Genomic DNA, 14,180 nt, shown 5'->3' with positions numbered 1-14,180 from the left:
ACATGCCAATGAGTTGACTGAACTAAAATGACTGCCACAGTCCCCAGATCTCAACCCAATAGAGCATCTTTGGGATGTGGTGGAACGGGAGCTTCGTGCCCTGGATGTGCATCCCACAAATCTCCATCAACTGCAAGATGCTCTCCTATCAATATGGGCCAACATTTCTAAAGAATGCTTTCAGCAGCTTGATGATCAATGCCACGGAGAATTAAGGCAGTTCTGAAGGCGAAAGGGGTCAAACACAGCATTAGTGTGTGCTCCTAATAATCCTTTAGGGGCGTGTATAAGCCAACTTGCATTGTATGGTTGTCAGCTTTGTTGCATTTACATTAACTTTTACCAGGAGATTGTGCTGCAATTTCTATCTGAATGAAGCTTCAAGTAATGAACCATTTTTGACACAATGAACAATTTTAACACAGAAAGCAATAATGCTTCAAAAAAGCTTAATTTGGCCATCACTAGAAGTGAGGACTCATGTACATAAATAATGATGATTTATAAACAAAACAAACAACTAAAAACAAAACCTACGAGGAGGAAACCATAAACTAGAAAAGAACAAACTCAAACATACCAACGCGGGGGAAACAGGAGAGGTCGACAGAACAGTACATCGATCCAACAAAGACTACCAAACACAAGGCGCCTTTAAAGGGAAGAAATCAAGAGGGAACACGAGGGTGAAATCAAACACTAATAAGAAAACAAGGGGGAGGGATCAGACAGAGACATGAGCACATGCCTAAAACAACAAAACACCACAAGTGCTACACGAGACAGGACAGTCATGTGACAAATAGTGTTGATCTGAAGATGTTGTAGGATTAGATGCTTCATCTAGTGGTCGTAACTTAACTAAAGGTTGAGCTGATGCTTCAGTATTCATGATCTCTGGGAACCAAATGAGGATCTTGATGTTGCCAGTGCCATAGTATACTTGTACATTTATATACTTCTCTAGTTTGTGCATCTGAGAAGAGAGATTTATTTTGTGTTCTTATACGTCATTCTGTCTAAACTCTGGATCAGTCAGTCAGGCATCTGAGCTGTTACCTAGTAAAGGTTGACTGGACTCTTCAGGAGATTCTACAGGTTCTGGACAATCTATAATTTTAATCGGACTCTGATCACCTACTCCTGGATTAAAGAGCGGAGCGACTGACCCAGTGAATCTGGAGCTCATGGTCAGCAGATGTTTCCTCTCTTTGACATTGTAAAATGACAGCTGACCGTCATCATAATCTAACAGAACTCCCAGTCGTTCAGGTCTCGGCGTCAGTGAGAGTTTAACTGGTGGATCAGTGTTGGTGTGAAAGCCTTTAGGACCGTCTGAACACAAGAACCAGAAACCGTTTGATGGAGTAAAAGCAGATCTGTCTCTTGAACTAAAGTTTCCATGCTTCATCACACCAATCATCCAGTGCTCTTTAGGAGGGAGATGAGGAACTACCAGCTCTACCTCCCAATAGTGACGTCCAGATGTGAATGTTTGAGCTCCAGATGCACATAATTCATATGGAAATCCCTCTCCTGTGGGAATATATCCTGCTCTGTCCCTCAAGACTTTACAGTCCTTAGAGATCATCAGATCTGGATGTGAACGCTCATGGTCAATAGTGATCTGAACTGAGAGGTAGAAATACATAAATCATCCAGTATTAATCCTCATGTGTGTGCAATATTTCCACATATGTGCATATATGACTGAAGATGATGAACTGCATTTATAACTGAGAGGATCATACCTGCATGTTTCCTCAGTTCTTCTATATTTGGGTCTCCCACAACTAAAATGACAAACAATTAGGTTTTACAGCTGTAATTGATAACATATAGCTTATTGGTATAGAGCTTCAAAATAACATTCAACTTTCATGTATTGTTTATTTCGACTTGTTACGGCTGGCTCATATGACGCAACATAAAAGAGGCGAACAACAAATGGATTAAACGTTAAGCCAATTTACTTACAAAAAAAAGAAAACCAAAGTCTAGGGGGGGGGGGGGGGGGGGAACACGTGTGGTAACCAAATGTGATAAAAAATTGATAAAAGTGAACATGTTAGTTTATATTTAATTTGATTATGTTATGTTAATAACAACCTGTTAATAATTAACCTGTTATGGTAATGTCTTCTTCTTCTACAACATACACATAGCTGTTTATTTAATGATCAGTGGGTCACTTCAGCAGTTCTTATAAAAGTATAACTAATAACAAACAACTTCGTCAAATACCTTTGTTCATCAGTTTCTCCATCAGTCCATCCTCACAAACTAAAAGGAGAGAAAATGTTATTCTAAGGTTTAATTATCAGTCTGCTTTCACAAATACTCCAGAGTTTGAAAAGAACAATTATATGTTTAACCCTCTCAGGCAGAGAGACTGAATTTCTTTCATAAATGCATCTATATTATTTTAGAAATCTCATGATGTGATTTGGTCTTTCTCTGTATGCAGTGTGCATTTCATACATATTCATCATGTTTAGTGTCTAAAATAACAACTTTCCCCATATAACATTTATTTTATAGTGGCATTGGTCTTCACAGCTCCTCGTTCTGTATGTTCCCTTCAGTAAAATATAAAGGAATGAGTTTTGCAGGAAACAATTTCAGAAGAAGCATCAGCAACAGATGTGCATAAAAGTGAAAGCTTTTTGCTTGAAACTGGTAAAGTGACATTTTCTCCAGCAACTCTGTGCCTGAAAGGAGTAATTCACTTCATGACTGAGTGAGTTCATGTTACTTACTTTCATCTGCTTGATTCTTCCCTGCAAAACAGATAAACACATGAGACACCGAATACATACAAACCTCCTGAAGATGAATTCTGTTCGTTACCTGTTAGTTTGTGTCTGTATTTGTAGAGGATCAGCCCAACCAAACCCAGAAGAGCACACAAGAGAAGGATGAAGAAAAGAGCCTTCCATGGGTCTGATGAGTCTGAGGAAGAGAAACACCTTCAACATATATCAATCAAATACAGTGATTAAGTAGGATGTATTTTTTAAACTTTGCAAGTTCACAACCAAATTTTCTATGGATTGAGAATTGTTTTTTTTAATTAATTGCATGGTTGAAAAACAACAATGATTGATGACATCAAAGCACAATCGCATTAAACATCTAGCAGGGGAAAACATTTAAGTTATTGGAAATGATCTCATGGAAATTATGTGAAGTTCAAGCTTACTTGAGCACTTTGTGATAACTACAGATATCCTGCCATGTCCCTTAAACATTAAGTATGAGTAAAAATGTGCTCTGACCTGAAGAGATGATGGCTTGTATGTTTAATCTTCCTTCTCTAAACTCTCCAGTCTTGAGAGCCATTGAGCAGGAGACCAGTTGAGCGTCCGAGCGAGAGACGGCCGTCCAGCTGTGGACAGAGAACATCTCATCTGCTCCACGACTGCCAGATGTTCCTCCAGGACGGAGAACCTTTCGCTCATCTGACATCCAGGTGATGTTCGGCTCTGGGTACCAGCCGCTGGATCTACAGCTGATGTTCATACGGCCATCATCCAGAGGCTGTGGAAACAGGACAGGAGTGGATCCTACAGCTGGGACAGAAGAGACAGATGCTCTACAATCACTGCAGGTATATTTTTTATTTATTTGGGTAAATGCATCTCTAGTGGTCCAATAGTTACAGAGTTAGAGTAGTGGAAAAGCTTACTCATGCAACAAAACAGGCAAACTATTCCTTTAAAAAGGATGAATTGTAGTTTTTGACTCACCAGTGACTTTGAGAGCCATCTCTTGATTGCCATATGCACTTCCTCCACTCACATAACAGTGAAATGAGCCTTCATCCTGAACTGTGAGATTCTCCAGCCGTAGAGAGACGTCTCCATCCTTCAGTCCTCCAGACAGATCTGAGCGCAGAGTCAGTGAACTTCGGTTCCTGAAGGATTCCTCCTGGAGATCCTGGATGTTCCCATGCTGATAGAAGAGAACAGGGTTGCTGAACTGGTCATGACGATACCAGCGGATCTCCAGAGCTTCAGCGTTCTCCGGAGGAGAGATCCAGCAGGGCAGAGTGACTGTAGACCCGACATGAGCCACTATCTGATCACCAGGAACCACAACACTGAACGACTCTGAGAGACAGAAAGACACACCCAATGAAATATACTATGCCTTAGTCAAGTGTAATAAGTTCAAAGTGGTTTTCAGGGGTTGGGCTTGGCCCCTTAGTTACAGTGAAAGGAACTTTTAAAGCTTCACCAAGATATTTTGGACAATTTCATGCTCCCAAATTTGTAGGAACAGTTTGGGGATGGCCCCTTCCTGTCCCAGCATGACTGCGCTCCAGTGCACAAAGCGTCGCTCCATAAAGACATGGATGAGGAGTTTGGTGTGGAGGAACTGGACTGGCCTGCACAGAGTCCTGAGCTCAACCCGATAGAACAGCTTTGGGATGAACTAGAGCGGAGACTGAGAGCCAGGCCTTCTTGTCAAACAGTGGTGAACTGGCAACAAGGTCATGGGCGGCCAAGGCTCATTCACGCCCGGGGGAGCGAAGGTTGGCCCGCGTGGTCCAATCAAACAGACGAGCTACTGAAGCTCAAATCACTAAAGAAGTTAATGCTAGTTCAGATAGAAAGGTGTCAGAATACACAGTTTGTTGCGTATGGGGCGGAATAGCCGCTGACCAGTCAGGGTGCCTATGCTGACCCCAGGATGCACTATGAGAAGACAAGCCAGCAGACGCATTGTGTGATGCTTTGGGCAATGTTCTGCTGGGAAACCTTGGGTCCTGCCATCCATCAGTTCCAGCCAGCGCAGTCTTGTATGTGATCTTCCAAAAGTCTGCTGATGGGGGCTCAAGTTTGGCTCCATAATTGCAGCAAATCCATAGAGGCATATGCAATTCTGGATGAATTAAGGGTCAGAGCGGACCATTATCCTACATGAAGCAGTGCAGATGTTGAATCTAAAGAGCCAGCCAGAGGACATGGTGCTTCGTACAGAATATTCACCAATGTGAAACCAGTAGTTTTCATTGGCTCTTACTGCTCTCACCTCATTACACCCATATAACCAGTCAGACTGGGTCTACCTGGTGGCCCTTATGCTGTGAGAACACACCTAGAATTGACACTACAGGGCCCAGCACAAGAAATAACCATCAGACCTTCCCACAGCAGTGTCTCTGGCCGGGTCAAGACAAGCCCAAGAGTCTATCCAACTTCTCCAACCATGAGAGTGGATGTTAACAGAATCCAGCGCTATGCTAGCCCTCTTCTATGTGCCAAAGGTATGCCATGTCTAAGCGAGGCAAGACAAATTTATTTGTATAGCACATTTCATACACAATGGCAATTCAAAGTGCTTTACATAGGAATACATTAAAATGGTGATAACATATGTATAAGAAATAAGAATACCATGTCTAAGAATTAAAATAAAAACAAAGACAATCAAAGCAGTTGTAAAGAGAAATAAAAATAAATTTTTTTTTTTTTGAGAAATAGATCTGAGGTGGAAGAGATGGAGCTGGTTCGCAATGTCTCCTGGACGTTACAAGTTGGTCCAAGATGGGCTCCTGAAGGGGTCGTGACCTTTGCCCTGCAGCGCCTCCCCTTTCTTGAGTCAGCTTCTTTACACTGTCTGCTACACAAGCAGAATGAAGCGAAGCGCACTGCTCTCCTTTTCCAATCTCTTCCAGTCAGACAGCCCTAACCAAAAATAACAATCTACAGATGCATAAAAAATAGAAATATACAGTTGTAAAGATAAATGATATATAGATAAAATAGCAATAACCAAAGGTAAACTAAAACAGTTATAAAAAGAATAAAAAGATGATGCATAGATAAGATAAGGTGCAATCAGTCAGACGTTCAGTGCTCAGAGCTCATTCAGTAAATGCTCAGCTAAACAGATGTGTTTTGAGTCTGGATTTGAATGTGGGTACTGTTGGAGCACATCTGATCTGTTCAGGAAGCCGGTTCAGCTGCGGCTGGCATAATAGCTAAAGGCAGACTCTCCTTGCTTTGAGTGAACTCTTGGTATTTCTAACTGACTTGATCCTGCTGATCTGAGTGATCTGTTGGGTTTGTATTTAATCAGCATATCTGCGATGTATTGAGGTCCTAGCTCATTAAGAGATTTATAAACAAGTAATAGTCCTTTAAAGTCGATCCTAAATGTAACTGGAAGCCAGTGTAAAGACCTGAGGACTGGTGTGATATGGTCATATTTTCTGGTTCTACTCAGAATCCTGGCAGCAGCGTTCTGTATGAGCTGCAGCTGTCTAATGGTCTTTTTGGGAAGGCCGGTGAGAAGGCCATTACAATAGTCCACCCTACTGGTGATGAAAGCATGAACGAGTTTCTCTAAGTCTTGCCTGGAGACAAAACATCTAATCCTTGCAATATTTTTCAGATGATAGTATGCTGATTTAGTTATTGCTTTGACATGACTACTGAAGCTCAGGTCGGACTCCAAAATCACTCCAAGATTCCTGACTTGATTTTTTGTTATCAGGCCTTTAGCCTCAAGATACGCGTTCACCTTGAGAATTTCATCTTTGTTTCCAAATGTAGTGATTTCGGTTTTGTCTTTGTTTAACTGAAGATAGTTTTGGCACATCCAGTCGTTAACTTCATCAATGCATTTGCACAGCGAGTCAATGGGGCTATAGTCATTAGGTGACAGTGCTAAGTAGAGCTGGGTGTCATCAGCATAGCTGTGGTAAGCAATATTGTTCTTTTTCATTATTTGGCTCAGTGGCAGCATATACAGGTTAAACAGGAGTGGTGCAAGAATGGACCCTTGTGGGACTCCACATGTCATGGATGTCCACTCAGACTTATGGTCTCCTTTACTCACATAATAACCTCTCCCTTCTAAGTATGATCTGAACCATCTGAGGACCATCCCAGAAAGCCCAACCCAGTTTTCCAGCCTGTCTAGAAGTATGTTGTGGTCAACAGTGTCGAATGCAGCACTGAGGTCCAGTAGAACCAGAATTGGTGTTTTGCCTGTATCAGTGTTTAAGCGAATATCATTTATAATCTTTATGAGCGCTGTCTCTGTGCTGTGATGCGGTCGGAAACCAGATTGAAAATTGTCAAAGTATCCGTTTGAGTTTAAGAATTTGTTCAGCTGACTGAAAACAACTTTTTCAATAAACTTGCCTATGAAGGGGAGATTTGAGATTGGTCTGTAGTTGCTCAATATGGAGTTATCCAGATTTCTCTTTTTCAGAAGAGGCTTAACTATTGCAGTTTTAAGGGAGTTTGGAAAAGTCCCATAGAGAAGTGAAGAGTTCACCACTGCTAGGAGATCTGCTTCCAAACAGTTAAACACACTTTTGAAAATAAGAAGTGGGTAGTGTGTCTAGGGCACAGGTTGATGTTTTAAGGGTCTGTACCGTTCCTTCTAAAATGTTACTGTCAATTGCTTTGAAAGTAAACATGGTAACATTCTGAGGTTGTGGTCTGATCTGTCTGACCCCAGACAGATCAGACCACAACCTCAGAATGTTGGTTAGGAATGTGACTCGAGGGTTTGTTAGTCTTGCTATAGTAGCAAAAAGAGTGCGCGTGTTGTTTATGTTTCTGTTTATAATATTTGAGAAGAAGGTCTGTCTAGCTTTGCCTAGTTCAACATTAAAAACATGAAGGGTGTCTTTATAGATGTTATAATGGACCACAAGTTTTGTCTTCCGCCACATGCAATCCGATTTTCTGCATTTTCATTTTATTATTTGCATTGCTGTTGAGTTTCTCCAATGTGCTTTTTGTTTGCCACTATTTTTCCTGACTTTTAGAGGAGCAATATAATCAATTACACTCTTTACTTTTGAGTTAAAGGAGTCAAGGAGAAAATCAACAGAGTCTGCAGATATGCTTGGTGTTAGAGATAAAGCCTTCATAAACAGCACATTAGTGTTCTCATTTAAGCATCTCTTTTTGACAGAGACAGCTCTAGCTTCAATGGCAGGAGAGATTGATATATCAAAGAAAATACAGAAATTATCAGACAGTGCCACATCCTTAATAACAATCGATGAAATGTTTAGACCCTTACTGATAAGTAAATCAAGAAGCTGTCCTGCCACAATTAAGGGGAATAGTGAATCAGCTGAACAAGAATCCTGATCAAGTGGTGGCCTACCAAGAGGAGATAGTCAGGTTACAGCAAAGCTGGCTAAATCACAAAACTCACTCCTGAACAGTTGGATCATTCCAGAGAGAGCTAGTACAATCCACAACATCTGGTGGAGTGTAATGGAAAGAAAAGGGTCGTCTTTAACGAGTACTTGCTCCCAGGTCCTTCTCTTCTGTCAGTTATTCCGTGATTTTGAGAAAATGATATCATCATTAGTAATGACATTTGTGGGATACCTTCTTTAGGTATGCCTTTTGGCTGAAGACAAGCTGCAAATGAGATTTATTCTGAGAAATCTTCAGAGAGACATGTATGAATAGCAAGTACTTCTATTCAGAACAGCATGTAGTCCTTGCTGTGCAAAATTAGCTTTACAGAAGCACACCCTGGAAGACACATAGCATCCAGTGACTGATGATCCAAAGGTCATCAAGATCAGCAGGAGTCAACTCTTGGGTTACATACGAAAGGACTGACCACCTACTTACCAGTATGACCCCATTGGCTATAATATGCCATTCACAACATGGGCCAAGGTGATCAAGAATGGAAAGAGGACTGCCTGAGAACCTGTTGAACTTGTGGAAAGCTTGAGAGAGTGAGCTGAATAGTGTACAGCACGTTGTTTTGCTGAGGTTTTACTGCTGTAAAGAACTGAATCACCACACTAGCATGAGGCAGATCCACATTTTCTACGATGCTTCAGAGCGAGCCTGTGGTTCTGTGGCCTACGTACTAACGGAAAATCCTAAAGGTTGATTGGAGGTAGAGTGAACATAGCCTTTGTTGCAGCTATATCTCAGATAGCCCCCCCCCCCAAAAAAACAACAACAAACAAAACAGAAACAAAACAACAGCAAACCGTTCTACAGTTTAGATTACAGATTATGTGCAGAACTCACAGGTGTAGAACTTGTAAAAGTTCTGACCGAGGTGGCTTTACCCATACACAATGTTACTCTGACTCCACAACTGTACTTATCTGGCTGCTATCACACTCCTGTTGTTTCTCCTGATGAAGAAAAATAAAACTTGGGAGAAACCAGGCTCAGTCGGGGTGCCAGTTCTCCTCTGGCCTATTAACACACAGTGTATGATTATTATTCTGGCAAATTTACAGGTCAGAAATCATATTAGATCTGAATATTCAAAGGATTCGGAGGTCACAGGGTGTTTGGTGTTGGTTCATGTTCCTGTTTCATGTTCATGTTTTTGAGTTCATGCTTTCTTTTGTCATGCATGCTACGGTTTATTTTGCTATGGTTTGTCATGTGCTCCCTGGTGCTCCCCAGTTCTGTTGTGCCATGTCATTGGTTTATTGGTTAATTATTGATCACAGGTGTCCCTTGTCTAGTCCTCAGTCTTGCATTTAAGTCCTCATGTTTGCCAGTCTTTGTATGTTATTGAATGTGTAACACACTGTTAGTGAGTCTTTGTCTACGCCAAGTTTAGGCACGTCTGTCTATGTTATGTCAAGTCAAATCAAGTAGTGTTTAGTCAAGCCAAGTCTTTTGTTTATTGTTTTGCCAAGCCTTTGTTTTGTGTTTCTAATTTTGGATTAAAGACTGCACTTAGCTTCTAAACCTCGCCTTCTGTGGATCAATCATTACACAGATGAAGAAGTTTCAAGTTTGGTTTATTTATATAGCACATTTAAAAACAGCAAACATGGCTGACCAAAGTTCTGAGCATTACACAAGTTAAAGAAATAAGGACATAGCCAAACATTTATGACATAAAATCACAGCGAATTAAAAGCTACAGAAAAAAGTAGGTTTTAAGAGATGATTTAAAAGTGGTTACAGACTGAGCCGATCTGATATAATCCGGAAGGCTGTTCCATAGACCAGGGCCGGCAATAGCAAATGCTCTGTCTCCTCTGTGTTTTGTACTGATTTCAGAATTGGAGATACGTGATCAAATTTACGCTTTCTGTTGAGGAACTTTGCTGCGGCATTCTGTACTAGTTGAAGTCAAGCAATGGAGTTTTTGGACATACCATAATAAGAGAATTGCAATAGTCCAAAAGAGTTGTAATGAGCACATGGACAGCAATCTCTAAGGTTTCCTCAGCAAGAGAAGATCTAATCTTAGAGAGAAGACGTAGCTGGAAAAAAGCTGATCACTGCATTTATTTGTTTTTCAAATTTGAGTTTCTGATCCCAGAAAACACCTAGATTCTTAATGCAGGGTCGTAAAGAAGTTCACAAAGTCATCACTACTGGGCTGACAAACGTCAGAAGCTGAAGCTTTATTTTTTGATAATTTAGCCACTGTATCGAATAAATACTTAGGGTTGTGTTTGTTTTCTTCTAAAAGAGTTGAGAAATAAGCAGATCTAGCAGTTTTTATGGCCTTTCTGTATGCCATCATGCTCTCTTTCCACAAATTGCGAAAAACCTCTAGTTTTGTTTTCTTCCAGCTGCGCTCCATTTTTCTGGCTGCTGTTTTAAGGGCCCGAGTGTGCTCGTTGTACCACGGCGTTGGACTATTTGCTTTAATCTTCTTTCAGCGCCGGGGAGCAAATCAGTGCCTGTGTGAGAGTAGTGATAGCTACACCATACTGGTGATATTCTCATATCTCATTGAGTTCATAACATTGATTAGTTTGATGTACATTAGCTGTTGATGTACCTTAATAAACCCGTCTCTTGTGTGATACCCTGAAATTTTGAATATTCTGCTGTAATATGATGTCTGAGCTGTACGGTGTCCAGAATAATAATCCTCCACTGTGTGTTAATAGGCCAGAGGAGATCTGAGTCTGGTTTCTCTAAGGTTTATTTTTCTCCATCATGCCCTGATGGAGTTTTGGTTCCTTTGGTCGCCTTTGACTTGGCTTGCTCAGTTGGGGACACTAACATTATGATAAGTTATTCAACTTTTACCGTAGTATCTTTACTATGGTATGGTTAAAAAATACTATAGTATTTACTAGAGTAATTTTACTGTAATTTCACTTTAATATACTATAATACAGGCCTAACTATAGTTTTTTTTATTTATGTGGGAGACCCTACAGCCAAACCCAGACAAGCAATTACAGTAAAGGTTCAAGATGTTTCAGAAACTAGAACACACTCGGCACAATAGCAGGTGTGTGTGTGTGTGTGTGTGTGTGTGTGTGTGTGTGTGTGTGTGTGTGTGTTTGTGTGTGTGCACGCATGAATGAAATCCAAACCTGTTCTTACCAGAAGTCTTTATGAGGAGATTCATCAGTAAAACGAGGGTGATAATCGACATCATTCCTGAGGGAACACACACACACACACACACACACACATGCAGTGATTTCTCCAGAAACACGAGTAATGTGATATTCAGACTGTATTCAATGAGAAAACAGAAACTCACCGGAGACGAAGACTCGACTGTGGTTCAATCTCAGTAATCTGGGTTAGTGTAGATGAATATGAGCCGCTCGACACAATAACAGACTCAAATATAAATGATAATAGACTCAAATATAAACGATACAATAGAAGGAGATCTGAAGCTACCAAACGTGGTCTCGATTTTCCTCCTTTACTTTCACTTTCTAAAAATAGCCTTGATTTTACCTCCCTCGTGAGTTCCCTCAGTTGTTTTTTATTTTAGTATACATACATCCTCGTGCCAGCTTTGATGTGACTGTTAAAAACACCCTGGATAGACTGGATAATCTATCTCCAGATGCACCAACATTTGTTTTAGGTGATTTTAACCAGTGTATTATGGACAAACATCTAAAAGGCTACCATCAATATGTTACATGCGCTACACGCGCTGATAAAGTCTTGGACAGATGTTACGGCCCGATTCCGGGAGTTTACAGATCTCTGTCTTTACCTCCTCTTGGTCCAGCCCATCACAATATGATTTTACTGTATTCTGTGTATACTCGTATTGTAAAACAGGCGAAGAGAGAAGTACGATATGTTAAAGAATGGAAACCTTCTGATATTGAAGTTTTGAAGGGTTGTTTTGAGTGCACCGATTGGAATTTGTTTTTGAACACATGTTCCGATCTGAACGAACAGGTGCTTACCATTTCTAGATATATTACTTTTTCTGTTGATACTATTATTCCTACAAAACAGATCACCTTGTATCCAAATAACAAACCATGGGTCACAAAGGAGTTAAAGAGCATACTGAATATGAAGAAGAGGATATTCGGAGGATGAAAGGCTGCATTTGTTATGTCTGGTTCGGGTGTTGAAGATATATGTGGACCGTCCGGGTGGTTGGGGGAGTCTAACCAGTTACTGGTATGTTTTGGAACCGGCCGCCGTGTATACCGTTCCCCTAATGTGTCACCATCAAGAGAACGTCTCAGGTTACTCGCATAACCTATGTTCTGTGAATAAGGAATGAGACGCTGGGTATGCTGTGAAGCTCCTCAAACTGCTGACAAGCTTTCTTTTTCAGCAGAGAAATCTGGAGATAAGATGGCGCGCGCTATAGGCTCAAGGCAGGGGGGCGGCGCTGCGCCATCAGCCAATGAACTGCTGTGATTCTATAAGAGCTTCAGCCAATCGGCACACCCAGAACATAGGTTACGTGAGTAACCTGAGACAGTATTTTCCGATTTATAAAGTCATAAAAATAGATAGCCCAAATCCCCTCACTAAAAACACTGAACTCTAATAGGCCAACAAAATCAAACAAGAGTTTTGAACCGGGATTTATCCAGTATTTAAAATTGTATGGACTTTTATGATAAATTGGTGCATATTTAATAAAATAATGTACATTTTGCATATACAATAGATTTTTTGTTGCAATTCTTAATGTTATCACTCACCTGGGATCTGTTGGTTATTTTTTACCCTGTTCCCCACCTTGTCTTGTTAATGAATCATGTAATCAGATCTTCAGTGTTTTCTTTCAGTCATTATGGCAGATTCCTTTATCAGAACCTCTGGAGAACACTAGATGGAGCCACAGCATTATCATCCCTCAGGTCGGTGTTTATGACACTAGATGGAGCCACAGCATTATCATCCCTCAGGTCGGTGTTTGTGACACTAGATGGAGCCACAGCATTATCATCCCTCAGGTCAGTGTTTATGACACTAGATGGAGCCACAGCATTATCATCCCTCAGGTCGGTGTTTATGACACTAGATGGAGCCACAGCATTATCATCCCTCAGGTCGGTGTTTATGACACTAGATGGAGCCACAGCATTATCATCCCTCAGGTCGGTGTTTATGACACTAGATGGAGCCACAGCATTATCATCTCTCAGGTCGGTGTTTATGACACTAGATGGAGCCACAGCATTATCATCCCTCAGGTCGGTGTTTATGACACTAGATGGAGCCACAGCATTATCATCCCTCAGGTCGGTGTTTATGACACTAGATGGAGCCACAGCATTATCATCTCTCAGGTCAGTGTTTATGACACTAGATGGAGCCACAGCATTATCATCCCTCAGGTCGGTGTTTATGACACTAGATGGAGCCACAGCATTATCATCCCTCAGGTCAGTGTTTATGACACTAGATGGAGCCACAGCATTATCATCCCTCAGGTCGGTGTTTATGACACTAGATGGAGCCACAGCATTATCATCCCTCAGGTCGGTGTTTATGACACTAGATGGAGCCACAGCATTATCATCCATCAGGTCGGTGTTTATGACACTAGATGGAGCCACAGCATTATCATCCCTCAGGTCGGTGTTTGTGACACTAGATGGAGCCACAGCATTATCATCCCTCAGGTCAGTGTTCATGACACTAGATGGAGCCACAGCATTACCATCCCTCAGGTCGGTGTTTATGACACTAGATGGAGCCACAGCATTATCATCCCTCAGGTCGGTGTTTATGACACTAGATGGAGCCACAGCATTATCATCCCTCAGGTCGGTGTTTATGACACTAGATGGAGCCACAGCATTATCATCCCTCAGGTCAGTGTTTATGACACTAGATGGAGCCACAGCATTATCATCTCTCAGGTCGGTGTTTATGACACTAGATGGAGCCACAGCATTATCATCTCTCAGGTCAGTGTTTATGACACTAGATGGAGCCACAGCATTATCATCCCTC

The 14,180-nt window shown here is 41.2% G+C and overlaps 1 protein-coding gene across 2 annotated transcripts in view; it reads right to left on the bottom strand.

Moving 5' to 3' along the window:
- LOC137081317 (butyrophilin subfamily 1 member A1-like) overlaps nucleotides 1–14,180 on the bottom strand; it is a 39,982-nt gene continuing 25,802 nt past the window's right edge. Inside the window, exons 1-8 of one of the 2 annotated variants that reach the window (XM_067447642.1) lie at nucleotides 11,488–11,783; nucleotides 11,325–11,381; nucleotides 3,750–4,112; nucleotides 3,279–3,572; nucleotides 2,851–2,952; nucleotides 2,760–2,780; nucleotides 1,752–1,793; nucleotides 1–1,632 (exon numbers count right to left, since the gene is read on the bottom strand). In XM_067447642.1, the coding sequence (XP_067303743.1) occupies nucleotides 1,040–1,632; nucleotides 1,752–1,793; nucleotides 2,760–2,780; nucleotides 2,851–2,952; nucleotides 3,279–3,572; nucleotides 3,750–4,112; nucleotides 11,325–11,379 (1,470 nt within the window). In that variant the 5' untranslated portion in view covers nucleotides 11,380–11,381; nucleotides 11,488–11,783 and the 3' untranslated portion in view covers nucleotides 1–1,039. Of the gene's footprint in view, nucleotides 1,633–1,751; nucleotides 1,794–2,759; nucleotides 2,781–2,850; nucleotides 2,953–3,278; nucleotides 3,573–3,749; nucleotides 4,113–11,324; nucleotides 11,382–11,487; nucleotides 11,784–14,180 lie in introns of those variants that run through there. The other variant, XM_067447641.1, reaches the window with a different exon arrangement.

The sequence above is a fragment of the Pseudorasbora parva genome, chromosome 1, assembly GCF_024679245.1.
Source record: "Pseudorasbora parva isolate DD20220531a chromosome 1, ASM2467924v1, whole genome shotgun sequence".
Taxonomy (NCBI): domain Eukaryota; kingdom Metazoa; phylum Chordata; class Actinopteri; order Cypriniformes; family Gobionidae; genus Pseudorasbora; species Pseudorasbora parva.
Note: the sequence above shows the minus strand (reverse complement) of the source record. Positions and strands in the feature narration are given on the sequence as shown.